Genomic DNA, 15,268 nt, shown 5'->3' on the forward strand with positions numbered 1-15,268 from the left:
ATGTGTGAAATTTTGTAGAATTTCTTTTAATACGCAAGAAACAATGCTTGACCATTACACTGCAAACATCACTGTATGATGTCAGTTTGTTGATTTTATATTGATTTTTAAAATAAGTAACGAACTTTGGCGCACCCTGTACATTACACATAGCCGCTGAAATGTCTTGCTTATCTTCCAATCATTTTTTTTTTTTTGAAAATTCTTTGTCATAGAATCAGTTTCCAATGAAGATATAATTGAAATTTCAAGCAGAAAAGAACGTGACAAGAAAATGCTGGAAAGAAGTTTTGCTCCCTTTAAGACCCAGCGTCCATCTCAATGGACATCACATTATCTTCGTGCAAATGCTTAAATACGAGTGCAAATGAAAAATTCCATGGAATAAGTAAAGGGTATAGAGATGCTGTAAAAATAATAGTGAAGGAAATTCCACGGTAAAGGAATTTTTTGTGAAAGAAACAAAAACGAACTTTATATTGTATGAGCCAAGAAGCACGATTACTGACATAAATCGTGGCAGCCTTGCCACCTTAGTGTTGCCAACGTAGAAATATGAAGGGATTGTTGTCAATACCACAAAACGTCGATAATGAACCTTAGCACACGATAAACATATTTGCTGTGAGCATTTGAAGTTATGTCCGTTGAGATAAACGCTGGGTCTGAAAGGGCTAAGAAACATTCAGTATTTTTGCTGATCTCAGTACAAACGGGACAGAAACTTTTTAACTGAAAGGTAGAGGACTGGAGATCATATAAGAAACTGAATTTTGTATCACGGTGAATATACTGCTTCCTAATAAAGTAAATGACATACCTAAAATGGGCGCGTTATTTGGATACTTTCTGAATAGAAAAAATATATTTTTATTCAAACGGTTCACAATAAAAACGGTGTACAGTCGACGCTAGATATAACGACCCCCTTCGTTCCCATCGAATACGGACGATATACTGGAAGTGTCGTTATATCGAAAGGAAACCATATATGACAGACGTTATATGAAAACGTTTGAAACTTATCCTACCGGCCGTTGTAATGGAATGGTTGCTATAACGTGGGATCGTTATAACAATCATTGACTGTATAAGTACCTTACTTTCCGCACGGTATACCTGGCACAACCAAATGGTACATCGTGCATACCTCCAGCAGTTGTGATCCGATTCCGAACTCAAGTTACGTACAAGTTTCTTGCCTATATATCAGGTCCAAATTTTCTGTAAGTTTTCCTTTAAGTATAATCAACTTTCCCTCTATGGTTCACCCGCCATAAATAAAATATTGAAAAAGTTTTAGTTTACAAAAACTGACATAAATTGGTGCTGCTAGAATATTTTTAATTGAAATAATACATCAACACAGCAAATTAATTAATTAGAGTGGATTCTGAAATTAGCTGAAATGGTTAACAAAAGGTGAAATATACAGTTTGCATTTATTTTACTGTTATCTATAAACTGATGAAATCTTGCTCAACAAAATTGAATAATTGTTACCTTGAATTTTATTTCCAATCCCCTCTTTTTAGTGCGATTTTATAAATCTCTGAAAGCGTAAAATTTCAGCAGCTCTCAAAAAATGACACCGACGAGGAATAAACTCTTTTAGATAAAAAGTTATTGTGCGGTAAAACACTCTTGTCTTTTACGGTCACTGGCGGAACAAAAAAAAAAAATCGTCCGTAAAAGAAGGATGACCGTTAATCAGGGGTTTGAAATGCATGCTTTCATTATACAAGGGGGAATTACTATTTGACCTTAAAAGGGGGGGGCGTAACTGCATCTGAGGGGTGTCCGTTAAGAGGGGTTTTACTGTATTCACCATGTACAGTCAATTTGCGATAAGTTGAACACTGATCTGTTTAAATCGAAGTTTTCATTCACTCCAGAACTTTTTCCGTATTTTTAGTGTGTGTGTGTGTGTGCTAAAATTTTCCCTTTTAACTCCCTTAACTTGAAATTTCCTTCCTTTGAGACGAAGTTTTCGGGGGTGAGAGAAATTTAAAAAAAATGGCATTCAGCAATAGAATTTATCATTTAGCAATATAATTCAACGTTTAGCAATAGAATTCAGCGGATTCATTCGTCTGTTTGCAAAAAGTGAAGGACTTTCTCACGGAAAAAGACGTCAATGTAATTGAATAAAAATCAATTCAAAATAAAGGAAACTGTTTAGTTCATGAAAGCAAAAGTTTGAGTTTGTACTGATTCAATCTCATTTAAAATTAAATATAAAATTTAAAAATTTTGAAATTGGAATTTAAAAATTTCCATTTTAAATAAGCTTGAGTCAATGAAATCTCAAACTTTTGCTTCATTTCATAAACTGAACAGTTTCCTTTATTTTGAATCAATTACTTTATTGTATGTCGTAGTATTTTATCCTGCGTGAAAGCTGTTTTTAATGCATTTTTTTTAAATTTACAAAAAAAATTAAGTATCAGAGATATGTAAAACTTTATACTGGCATAGGATAGAACAGACAATGAAGAACATTTGTAAATAATTTAAAGTAAATCAATGGTTAAATAATATTTTTAATAATATTTCTATTAGAGCAAAGTTTTTCATCATGTTAAATCACAGAAAATCAGCCATCTTACACCATAATTAATGAGAATATTTATACTCTTCTCTATTAATCTGTTAATTCTAATTATTTGAAGTGCATCACCAAACATAACTGAAAATACAGAGCATAGAATTTATTCCAATTTAAAAAAAAAACAACAACAATCAAGGCACAAACAATTACACGAAAACTAAACTACCAAATTCCAAAGCATTTTCCCACACTTAAAGCAATCCTCCCACATTTTTAAACTTCCACGAAAGCTACATTTTTTTTTTTTTTCGTTTCCCAAATTTTCTTCCCAAAAAAATTGAATGGAAATAACATATCGCATCGAAATAGAGAAAAATTGCTTGTTATTATAGTTCCGACAACGAAAAACTGAAAAACATAATCATGTTAGTCGACTGGAATACGGGACAACACAATACACACAGCTTAGCACATACTATTTTACTACAACTCCTACAATCCCATACTCAGTGATGTATAAATCATTATTACTATACTCCACTGACAAGATTTACTCGCTGTCAGGTCAGATAAGACAACCTTGATCTGATGATGATGATGGTGAAGTAAAAAAAAAAAACAAGAAAAATACCACTGTCACTAGATGGCGGAGGAGAAAAAGATGTGACATGTCTAGACGGGTCAACGTCATTGTATTTTCAAACGGCACGAAACAAAATGTTTATTCGGGCACGAAAATATTTCATTTTCATTTATTTTGTTTGTTTGTTTTCCCCCCCGAGTTGTTTCCAAAACCCAGATTTTATAACAAGACAGTTAATAAAGTGGAAGAAAAATAATAATAATAAAAAACAATTTTTTCTCAGGAAATTACGTAAAAGGAAAGTTGTTTTTTCTCCTCCTATTTGTTGGTACCTGGTCGTTTCAAGCGATATTTGAATATAGGAAGTGTTTTCTTTTTTTCAATTTTCTCCTCCTCGTCAATAATAATAAGAAAAAAAGAGATTTTTTTCTCTTATTTTTTCCCATGCGTATGCTTTAGGGCTATCCAATGGTCTTGGATATCGAGTATATAAAGGCGAGTTCGATCTTCGATTAGTATCTCATTCGTTAGCAAACTTTCTTACATTAACCAACACTTGTGTTTTTGCATTGCACGCGCTCTCAAGGTATGGATACCGTCGTCTTATAATACTGTAGTATATAATTCTATTGCATTGGATATCGTGTTTGGATTCTTCTATCTCTCGCTTTTTTGGAATTATACGCCGTCACTGTACTTAGAAAAATCGAATATCTTAGCTTTTAGGGTTTTTATCTCTGGTGTGGTTCGAGAAAAAATATTTTTCAAAATTTTTCGCTTGAACGTGATCCTATTATTGGGAATTAATTTTTGAAGAGACTTTAAAATTTTTACGAATTGGCTACTATATCTGTAACTATTGAATATTGCTTGCTTTGAATTGGCTCTAATTTAGTTTTTAAGTCCGTTTTATTCCTCCTATTTACTAATTATAATAAGAACCACGTTTTGGATTCTCTAATGTTTTGATTATATTCCTCCCTTGAGCTTTTAAAATCTGCACGAGCCTACTCATAATCAACTATAGTCATGATAGTGCTTAAAAAAAGTCATTAATGAGCAGTTAAAAATGGTTTTTATTATTACCGTTACTGTACTTAGAAAAAATTTGTTAGTTTTATGATTTTATGTTTGGTGTGGTTCGGAGCCGGTTTTTTTACTGAATATGATTCCATCATTAGGAATTAATTTTTTGAGACTTTACAATTTTCATGAATTGGTTACTATCAGTGTGTTAGAACATTGCTTGCTTCGAGTTGGCTCTAATTTAGTTATAAGTCCGTTTCTTCCCTTCACTGATTGTAATGCCTTTTGAGCTTTATTAACATGCTTAAACCGTGTTTTTGGATTCTCAAATGTTTTGCTGATACTTCTCCCTTGAGATTTTAATATCTGACTGAGCCTACTCATAATAAATCAGTCACGGCAGTGCTTAAAAAAGTCATTAGTGAGCATTTGAAAATGCTTTTTAAAGTTAGTAACGCCTTAAAAAGTCATTAATTGTTTATAATCAAATACGCTTTAAATTGTAAAATTTAATTTTTTCTATATTCCAAATCTCACATCGATAGGAATTATTTGAGACAATTTTATTAAAATACAATAAAACCGCCCATTGGGCTAGCTAGATGTAAAGTTATAACCCTTTTTCAACAACTTTCAAATTATCCAATTATACCTATAATTTCGAAAGAAGTTATCTAAGTATTTATTATATGATTATTAGTTAGTAATTGAACTATTGAAGCAGTATTAATTATCATTATAATTTGCGAAAATGTTCAAATACTAGAATAGGTAGTATTTGTGATATTAAGTATTAAAAGGATAAGGATTTGATCTAAAATTATAAGTTGTAGTTTTTCTGTGATCAACATGAATTGCCAGGGCTGTAACTACGCTTGGTAACGGACAATGCCCCGTAGTCTGAGATTGGGGCCTCCAACGATAAACTGGATTAAAAAAAAAATTTACGCCCGGGGTTCGAATATTAATCTTGCTTCGAGGTTGTTCAGCCCACGGGAGCAACACTGTTGCGTGAGAATACTATTTATGTTATTGTAATTATCATTATTTTTCCTGCCTCATGCGTGTGTTTTCATTTCCCAGATGCTGAAGATGAGAGCGTGTTTCTTGTTGTTGCTGGTAGCCGTTTGCTACGTCACTGCCGAACCCGACCATCATGAAGACCACGAGCCTGAAGATCTGAAGCTCGCACCGACAGGGTGAGTTAGATTCGATACTATTCATTACAACGTAAAAGCCGTGAAAAAAAACGGGATATGCCATAATGATATCGCACGAGCTCTTTTCTGGACTCTGTTGTAGCTTCTTATCTTAATTGCTAAGAACCTTCGAACGGTATTCCCATCAGTTTAGTGATTAATACTGAGTAGTTTTAAAAAATCAGAAATTATCATACTACTACCCTCCGGGCCGGTGGCTCTTTCCAGACGTGGGGCCTGGTGCGAAAGTAGCAGCGGGCCAGAAGTGTCTCAATAGTTTATGGGTCCCTTAGAGACGATTTTATATATTCTGTGGGGTGGAGGGGGGGGGGAATCCGCATCCAACAATTCATACATCACTGTATTACAAATGTTCAGGAATGCTAGAAATATTCGTACAAAAAAAAGTAAATAAAACAATTAAATGATAATTAACAGCAACAAGAAAATTAATGAAAGTTTTCGAACTGAAGAAAATTTTGAACTGATAGAAGAAATATAATTCTCTAAAACCAATTAAAACAAAGACCTAATGAAAAAAAGTTGTCTGAAAAATAACGAAAAATAATGAAAATTCAGAATGAATCGAAAATAACGGAAATAATTGACTGAGATAATTTCAGCAATCAAGAAGGTACAAAATAAATGAAAGAAATAATTCCAGAAATGGCAGAAATTCCGAATTCTGAAAATGATGAATGTTCAGAATTCCGTCATTCATGGAAATTCAGAATTTATGAAAGAAACAATTGCCCAGAACTCTGGTGGAAATTCAAAATTTATGAAACAGGATATTATATTATATTTTCAGAAATAATTCCAGAATTATTTCTTTCCGGATAAAAATAGATAAAAATGCAAAGATTTAAAGAGGAATGAACATATTAAGAGATTATCAAAGAAATAATTCCAAAATTGATACAAACTCTAAATTTATGAAAGAAATTATTATTACCGTAAGTGCGAGATCGCCTAAACCGCACCTGTCGCATCCCCCCTTCACGCAAGGGCGGCTCTTGCCCCGGGTAACTCAATTTAACTACAAGATCAAGATAGACGTATCAAAAATGGCTGCTAAATCTCACAATACATTATTTTGCATCTTTGAATATCCAATAATTTCGTGGATTTTGGCTTTTTATCTCAAAGGAACGCTCTAAAGCAGGCTTCTTTAACCTGTTGCTCGCGAGCACTACAGTGCTCTATGATACGGCTCAATGCTCGTCTAGTTTCATGCTTTGGAGCTCATGATCACAGTAACTCCCAGTCTATTTAAATTACCCGCACCCTAGTGGCACAGTGGCAAGATGCTCCCCTTCCTCTATGAAGGTTGCTGTCAAGGTCCATTGGTTCGAATCCAGCCAAAAAAACGTCAGAAAAAGTTCTCTCTTTACCTATCTCGAGCCTGGAACGACTACCGATAGATGGTCCTTTCATTTCCCACTCAACTCCACTAGTTTGAAATTGCCATATGGCGATGTATGACTGGAGTTGGTGTGCGGTATAGCAGTCTATTTAAATTGCATTAGAAGACTAGCAAAAATCAGACAAGTTCGAGGACATGTCTGAGTTGATACATGGGTGCTCCGATTTTTAACGCTGCTCGAAAAGAAGACTCCCTTTTCTATAATCACACACACACCACTGCAGCAACTAATACTTCATCCGTGATTTACAAGGCTGTAGCAACCGAAAAATATACCTGTTCCTAACTATATTTACCAAATAATGAAAATATTGACAGTTAATATATTCTGTTATAATCAAGTTATATATGGAATTGATATAATTAATCTATATATTTCAGAACTTCTGAAATACATCATAATGTAATTACTCTAATTAGTATGTCAATAAAAAAGTTTTTTTTTTTAGACTGGATGCAAATAGATTCTTAATCTAGATTTCATACGAGATAAATGGATAAAACTGATTAATTACCAGTCATTCGAAATTTCTATCAATCAATATATTTTTATTTTATGATATTCGAAAGATTTTCCCAATTCTTTTAATTGAGATAATATTTAAATTAATTAAGTTGAGCCTATTGGCCTCTCACAGGTAACAAATAAATAAATAAAATAAATTTATTTCAAGATTCAAAATGTTTCAGTTCGTTTTCTGAATCGAAGTATTAACAATTCGAAGTCTGAGTTTGTCCAGTGCTCTGGGATTTAATTTTTCAAATTGATAACGATTTATTGATAATTTAAAGAAAAAACAGTTTATTCTACATTCATCAATGATCAGACTTATTAAATTAATTATTACTCCAAAAGAATTTTCTTAAAGAAACAGCTATTATACTCGGCATTTAAATTTAAAATTTATCATTCAAACTTTACATATATGCAATTTAATAAAGCGTTTTAAATGAAAAAGCTAAATTTGGTAACTTATGAAAATTGTTTTCAGACTGGATGGAAAGCATGTTCTGGTGATAAAGGACCAAACTGAGCATCATCACCACCACCACCATCACCACCATCATCATCACAAGCACGGCCACGAACACAAGCATGGCCACGACCATAAGCACGAGCACGGGCACAAACACGCCCATAAGCACGGACATGCCCACAAGCACGAGCACGGGCACGAACATAAACACGAACACGGCCACAAGCACCAGCACGGCCACGAGCACAAACACGGACACACCCACAAGCATCAGCACGGACACAAACACGAGCACGGACACAAGCATCAGCATGAACACAAGCACGGACACAAGCACGGTCACTTGCACAAACACGGACACCAACACGAGCATAAGCATGGTCACCAGCACAAGCATGGTCACGGACACGCTCACAAGCACGGACACGGACACAAACACGGCCACGAACACAAACACGGTCACGACCATAAGCACGAGCACGGACACAAGCATGAACATGGTCACAAGCACGAGCACGGACACAAACACGAACATGGACATAAACACGAACACGGACACAAACACGGACACGAACACAAACACGGACACGGCCACGCACACAAACACGGTCACCAGCACGGACACAAACACGAACACGGACACGAACACAAGCACGGTCATGCCCACAAACACGGACATGAACACGGTCACAAACACGAGCATGGACACAAACACGAACACGGACACAAGCACGAGCACGGACACAAACACGGTCATCAACACGGACATAAGCACGGACACGAGCACAAGCACGGTCACCAACACGGCCACAAACACGGACACGCACACAAGCACCAACACGGACATAAACACGGTCACCAGCACGGACACAAGCACGGACACGGTCATCAACACGGACATAAACACGGTCACCACTGGAGCCACGTCGGCCACCACCACGGACTCGGAGGACATGCTTTCTCCCACGACTTCGGCAAACATATTGAAGACGTTGAACCACACGCAATTCCCGAACTCGGAGGACACAAGATCGAAGGTGGAGAAGAAGGTTTCATGCTGGACATTGAAGACCACGAACCCAAAGGCGAATCACCATTGAGCGATGACTTGCCCAAGGAAGACGACGGTCCATCCATCTCCGGTCTGGAACATGGAGCACACCTGTACGGTGATCTCGAAAGCTACCCAGACTTGCACGCCAGATTCCCAGAATACCACACCCTGAAGAGGCTCTTCTCACCCATCAAAGTGTAGATTATAATACAAATCATTTTGGTTAATTTATAAATTTGCCTTTGCGGTTTAAAAAGATCAATCTCACTCCGAGATGGAAACACTGATCGACGATGCCATGTTTCTCTCACCTGTGCATGAAGTCATACATTACTTAGCATTTGTAAAAAGTAAAACGAACATTCTGCTGAAGTGTGTTCTATGTAAAAAAATATGTACAGGTAGCATTGAAGAATCGCTATGTAGCAAGAGATGTCATATTATTATTATTTGTATAAAATATCAGTTTTGTTAAAAATTCCTTTGAGTTTTTCATTTTCTACTGTTCTTGACTCTGATTTTATGTCTGAAAAATTTAATTTCAGTATTAGATTCAAGTACGAATGGCTGTTGTTTCTACAAAAATCTTGATTCGTATATGATTAAGTCGGGCATATGGGGCAACATTAAGTACAAGGTAAAGTTTCTTCAGCTTTATAAATTTTTTGAATTTTCCAATGCATACAAATTGCAGCAATATTTTGAGATAAAAGAAAAAAAAATTTATACAAGAAAAATTAAAAAAAATAATAATAACTACCCTATATATATATATATATATATTAAAAACTTGAAAAATCAAAAAAACTAAAAAAAATGAAAAATTTAAAACTTGAAAAAATTAAAAATTAAGAACTTAAAAAAATTAGAAATTTCTACATTTACAAGTTTTTAAAATTAAAAACCTCTAAATAAATTAAAAAAAAACTATAAAATCAAATAAAAACATCAAAGAAACTAAAGACTAAATTTAGACAAATTAAAAATTAGAATAAAATCAAAAAAAGTTTAACAAACCAACAAAATATAACAATTTATCAAAAATTAGAAAAATATTTGCAAAAAAAATTAGAAAATTCAATATTAAAGAAAAATTAGAAAATTCAATATTAAAGAAAAATTAGAAAATTCAATATTAAAGAAAAATTAGAAAATTCAATATTAAAGAAAAATTAGAAAATTCAATATTAAAGAAAAATTAGAAAATTCAATATTAAAGAAAAATTAGAAAATTCAATATTAAAGAAAAATTAGAAAATTCAATATTAAAGAAAAATTAGAAAATTCAATATTAAAGAAAAATTTTAATCTAAAAATCCAAAAATTTTAAATGAAAATTTCGAAATTCAATTGAAACAAATTGAAATCTAAAATGCTTCAAAATAAAGCATGAAAATAACATTGCAATTTTTTTTCAAAATTCAGAAATCCAAGTAATAATGTAAATTTTTTTAAAGCAATCATCTAAAATGTTTATAAATTAATAAACTCAGAAATTACCAAAAAAAAAATTTAAATCATTCTTTTTTATAATAATCTATGATAAGCTTAAAAAAATACACCATCTGGAAATCACAAATAATTGCAAAAGTTAATAAAAATTACGAATTCAGGGAAAAAGTGAAAAACACATTAATTCCTATAAAAATCAATACGTTCAAAAGCATTACGATACCAACTGAAGATAATTAATAATTATCTGCAGTTGGTATTATTATTTTAATAACTTTTACAATTATTAAATTCTAAAAGTATTCTAAAATTCTAAAGGTATTCTGAAATCATTAAGTTCTAAAAGTTACTAAAATTTATAAATTCATGAAAAAAGTTAGAATTCTATCCAGGAAAATTAGATATCAGAGAATGACTGATTCCTGGTTAATAATCAATACGAGAAGTTGGATTATAAGAAATAGTCATGAAGAATGTAAATTAGATCGTATAGCGGGAAATAGAACAAATTCCAATTAAATCGATCTGCTCGAAACGAGGAAACCATTTGAATGTAATTCGCTTATAAAGAGCCCATTCAAAAATACAAAATAACAAATTTTGTCTCTTATTACTCAAAAACGCAGACTTTACACAAAAATCAGTCACGCGAGAGGAATAACAAACACGCTTCGATTTCCTACATAGATAATAATATAACAACAGTAAATTCATATCCAATGTAAAATCTTCAAACTAAATGAGCCGTTACTCATTTTCAAAGGGCATATTCGGTATAATATGCACGCATTTTCTCGCTTCCTCTTATATGAAAATCCTCCCGTAGTTATTGAAAGGAAAGTAAAATTACGAAGTATTTTTCGTTGATTACACGAAAAAAATAGAAAAGTGGAGTCGAGAAAAGATATTGACGAAAATTGTTCGTAGCGTTGCTCTCACATCAAGTGTGACTAAATAGGCGAAGGAAGTAAAAAGGACGTGCACCCTAGAAACAACTAGTAGTTTGGTCTTTCACTTTTTTGATGGAATAGCCATTTTTAAATATAACGGAACTAGTTACTGATGGTTATTCGCCCATGCGAATAATAATTCCCATTTCAAAGTTCTTCTTAAAGGAACTTTTTCCAAAGTCTTCTAGGAAAAATAGCGACATTTCGCTGTTTCTAACACAGGAAAGAGACTTACTTTTTCCCACAAAATTTCTCAGGTTCAAGCAAAGTTTAACTAATATAGACATCTAATAATATATAGGATAGTTTTAACTCTTAAATGCCCATTTTTTTCGAGCTGATTTTTTTTTCTTCAAAGTTAATTACACGTATTGGAAAAGGCGGAGAAAAATCATTTTAAAAAATCTTTACTGTACTACTTATACAGAGCTTTACTAAGGGCTGGAAAGCCTCAAAAATCGCTCATAAAATTAATGTTATTCAAGTGATATCATTTTTTCCAAGTATATAACTACTTTCTTTGTGATTCAAACTATAATAAGAAAAAAAAAATTGGGACCGCAAACTTCAAATTAAAAAAATAAATAAAATGAATGCAAACAAATATGAGGGTTTTAAGGAAGCTTGATATTCCCTAATTGCCAAAATACAAGGCATCAAATTGAAGTCAACCCCGTTGGCGGCGCAGTAATTGTTGGTTGAAGTTGGGTATCTGCGGTTTTCTAACTTCGAGACGCGAATGCAAGCCGGTGTCACATTCTACGCGGAGAGAACTCGGACTTCGAACACGATACAGGGAATTCAGACATATACCATTTTCTTAAAAGTATATAAGCCTGATGGCAGCACCGAAATTACACTAAACAAGCATAACTGCAACACAATACGTAAGGGCCGCTTATATACGCATATACACACATTCAACACATTCCTGCATGTGACAATTCGCTAGAAATTCACCAGAAGAATGTTGACAAGTCGCAAGTACGGTTAAGTTGTCTTCGTAAGAATGACTTTGTCAACCTTATGACTCATCTTTTACTCTTATTTGTGGAAGAAAGATTGAAAATTTCAAGGCATTGGGGATTATAATTATTTATTATTTGCAGAATTTGCATTTTCTTGTTTAATCGACTACTTTGCATCCAGTGTGTAATAAATATTTCTTGAACACTTGGACCCCTGCTGTCACCTGTTGAATAAAAAGAAAACTATCTGTTATAATTCTTGAATTAAAATGAATGTTGGTTTCAAACCAATGTGCAGAATGGAAACAAACAACATGTGGTATGGAAAAACTACGCATATATATATTTTCTTTCATGCTGTATACCGGTGTAATTTTCAAGCGTCATAATATCGGTTACTATGCATTTATGTATGCTGCAAATGCGGTGATCGGTATTATTGTGCATGGAATTCATACCGGTTCGTTGCATGAAAATATAAATTCTATAGTTTCATACCACTTGATGTTCATTTTGATGCTACACATCGGTGTGAAACAAACAACTATTTTATTTCGGGTATTATACCAGATAGTTTGTTTTTATTTTATTAAGTGGCAGCAGGGCTGGCTCCAGCTTAAACATTTGTATACAGGGTGTCCACACTCTTATCGTTGTCCAATGTTTTGGTCCATTTGTTTGGCTGTCCAATGTTTTGGTCCATTTGTTTGGCTGTCCATTTTGTTTTGTTTTTAGAGGCATCTTTTATTCAGAAAAAATAATTTCAAATGATTTCACCCATCATCTTAAATTCAGTTCAAAGGGAAAAAAATATTAACAAAAAAGTTGCAACATAGAGCAGTGGTTCTCAACCGCTGCTCTATGAGACGCACACGGGAGTTGCACTCGAGCAAAGTAAAATGAATCAGTAAATTTTATAGATAATTAAATAATAGAGGACGCCTACAAGGTTCTGCCATAAAAATTATGTACAAAAAAGGGCTCCTCGAGTCAAACAGGGCTCCACCATAGAAATTATATACTGAAAAGGGCTCCGCGAGTCAAAAAAGGTTGAGAACCGCTGTCATAGAGATTTACCTTACAAAATGGCACTAATGTAGTAAAGGGAAGGGTTCGAAATACACCCCCTGCTAAAAATTCGCATGTATAGAGCTGCTATATCTTGCAAAGAGTATATCAGGAAACTCTTCAGAACCATTCAGTCGACCAGTGACGCAGTTGCTTTGCTCTGTTTATTTACGATTTAATTGTTCAAAAATAGTTTTTGTTACAACTTGTTACAGTGCGAAATCAACTTTGAACAGTTATATTTACTACTTGAGGGAAAAGTTTTTTAATCAGTTAGCGATTGCTAATTATATCAATTATATTGTATGATTATAGATCACTACTTGAATACTGCGTTGCATAGTCATCATAGTCGTGTAGCTATAGTCGTTTAGATAAGGGGTGTACCACCTTCTGATTCTTAATAAGAATCCGATTCTAAACTATGGATTTGATCTTTAGTTAAGAATCGAGAGGCAATTTTGCTACCACATTCTTAACTACAAGTAAGAATCGTTTTCCTTCCGTAATTCAGAATTGAGTTAAGAATCAGGTGACACCCACTTCTTAGCAGACAATTTTTTTTTCTTCCATGCGAGATAACTTAAATTCTTAAAATTGAAGTTTTTTCGTTTATATTTATGATCATATTTAAAAAAATTAAAAAGTATTTAACAGATGCCACTTTTATTTCCGAATAAGTAATTCGCCAACTTTTGAATTTATCGAAAGGTCGTGTGGGGAGAGTGGAAAACAGTGTTGGAGTCTATATACAGCACATATGTTGGTAATAGTGATATAAAATATCAGATCATCTCGATAAAGTTTGATCAATTTTGCTGCATTTATCAAATTTACCAGTGATTATGCATAATTCTCAAATTTTCAACCCATAAATACCATGATCGATGGTTCGTAAATACTTCAAATTTTTTATGTTATGGCAATTTGTAGATTTGAAAATTTTTCTAAACTTAAAAAGTGAGAGAAAATTGAATTTTTCACACAAAATATGTGAGAAGTAGCTCTAATCGGCCAAAATGTAACTGCACATGAATATAAAAATCATTATTAACCTACTGCAGCGGTTGTTTTTTCCCACACACTTAAATGTATGTAAGAAAACCGACAGTACAGAAGTGATTTCAATTTTTATTATTACTGTGTGTATATATTATCTGATCACAATTATTTTTTTATTTGGATCACGAAGCAGCTATGCGATGCATGTACAGTACCAAGTACAGAGCATTTTGCCATGAAAAATAATTTAAGAAAACAAGAAGCATATTATAAAAATTATTGTTCGTCTTGTAATTTTAGCTTTACTTACATGCATAATGTAAACATAACGATGACATTTATCACATTAACAGTAGATTGACGATTATGCATAATGACCTGGAAATGTGATAGATTCGAGGTAAATGTGAGCAAAATTTATCAAACTTACCGAAATAGCCGATGATTATTCATAACAACAGTAGCTCTTTGGCACTTTCACCATAACATACCCCGTGGACGTGGGAAGAATCTTTGATTCGAATCATATTGAATAGTTAAGTATGAATATGTTTCGGTTTTTTTACTGCAACATGGCTCAAAAAGCATTATGTAGTTATCATTTCTTCGCAACCATGTTCACTTTTCCTTAAATTAACTCCGCCATTTTTTCAGGCTATAACGTCATTCTAAAATTTCTTTTCCTCTTCTCCCATCTTGTCAACAACACGTTGTTGTTAATTTTTAGCTGGGCGTTGATTGGTTAGTGGCAAAATTCCTTAAAAGGGAAATTTTTCGGCCTGTCCATCGTCACGTGACCTTAACAATTGCCTTTAACAATCGCATCGTGGTTGCATTCGGAGCTCGATTCTTAAGGCGCTTCTTACGAATCGATTCTTGCGTATGGATGATTGGTTATTAAGAATCAGAAGGTGGTACACCCCCAGGAGCAGTCTTAATTTTTATTATAACGGAATTCCTAAATCCGTCTCTTCTGAGTATCAGAGGGAAACTCACCATGTATATGCTTGTG

The 15,268-nt window shown here is 33.5% G+C and overlaps 1 protein-coding gene across 1 annotated transcript; it reads left to right on the forward strand.

Moving 5' to 3' along the window:
• The first annotated feature begins 3,654 nt into the window (after positions 1-3,654).
• On the forward strand, positions 3,655-9,294 carry LOC149088908 (uncharacterized). Its single transcript, XM_089250558.1, has 3 exons — positions 3,655-3,720; positions 5,244-5,359; positions 7,778-9,294. The coding sequence occupies exons 2-3, from the start codon at positions 5,244-5,246 to the stop codon at positions 9,015-9,017; spliced, it is 1,356 nt and encodes a 451-aa protein (XP_089106684.1). The 5' UTR covers positions 3,655-3,720; the 3' UTR covers positions 9,018-9,294.
• The last annotated feature ends 5,974 nt before the right edge of the window (positions 9,295-15,268 follow it).

Source organism: Pholcus phalangioides, unplaced genomic scaffold (genome assembly GCF_987345545.1).
Source record: "Pholcus phalangioides strain wild (caught in Gottingen) unplaced genomic scaffold, Ppha-v1.0 ptg000003l_1, whole genome shotgun sequence".
NCBI classification, from domain to species: domain Eukaryota; kingdom Metazoa; phylum Arthropoda; class Arachnida; order Araneae; family Pholcidae; genus Pholcus; species Pholcus phalangioides.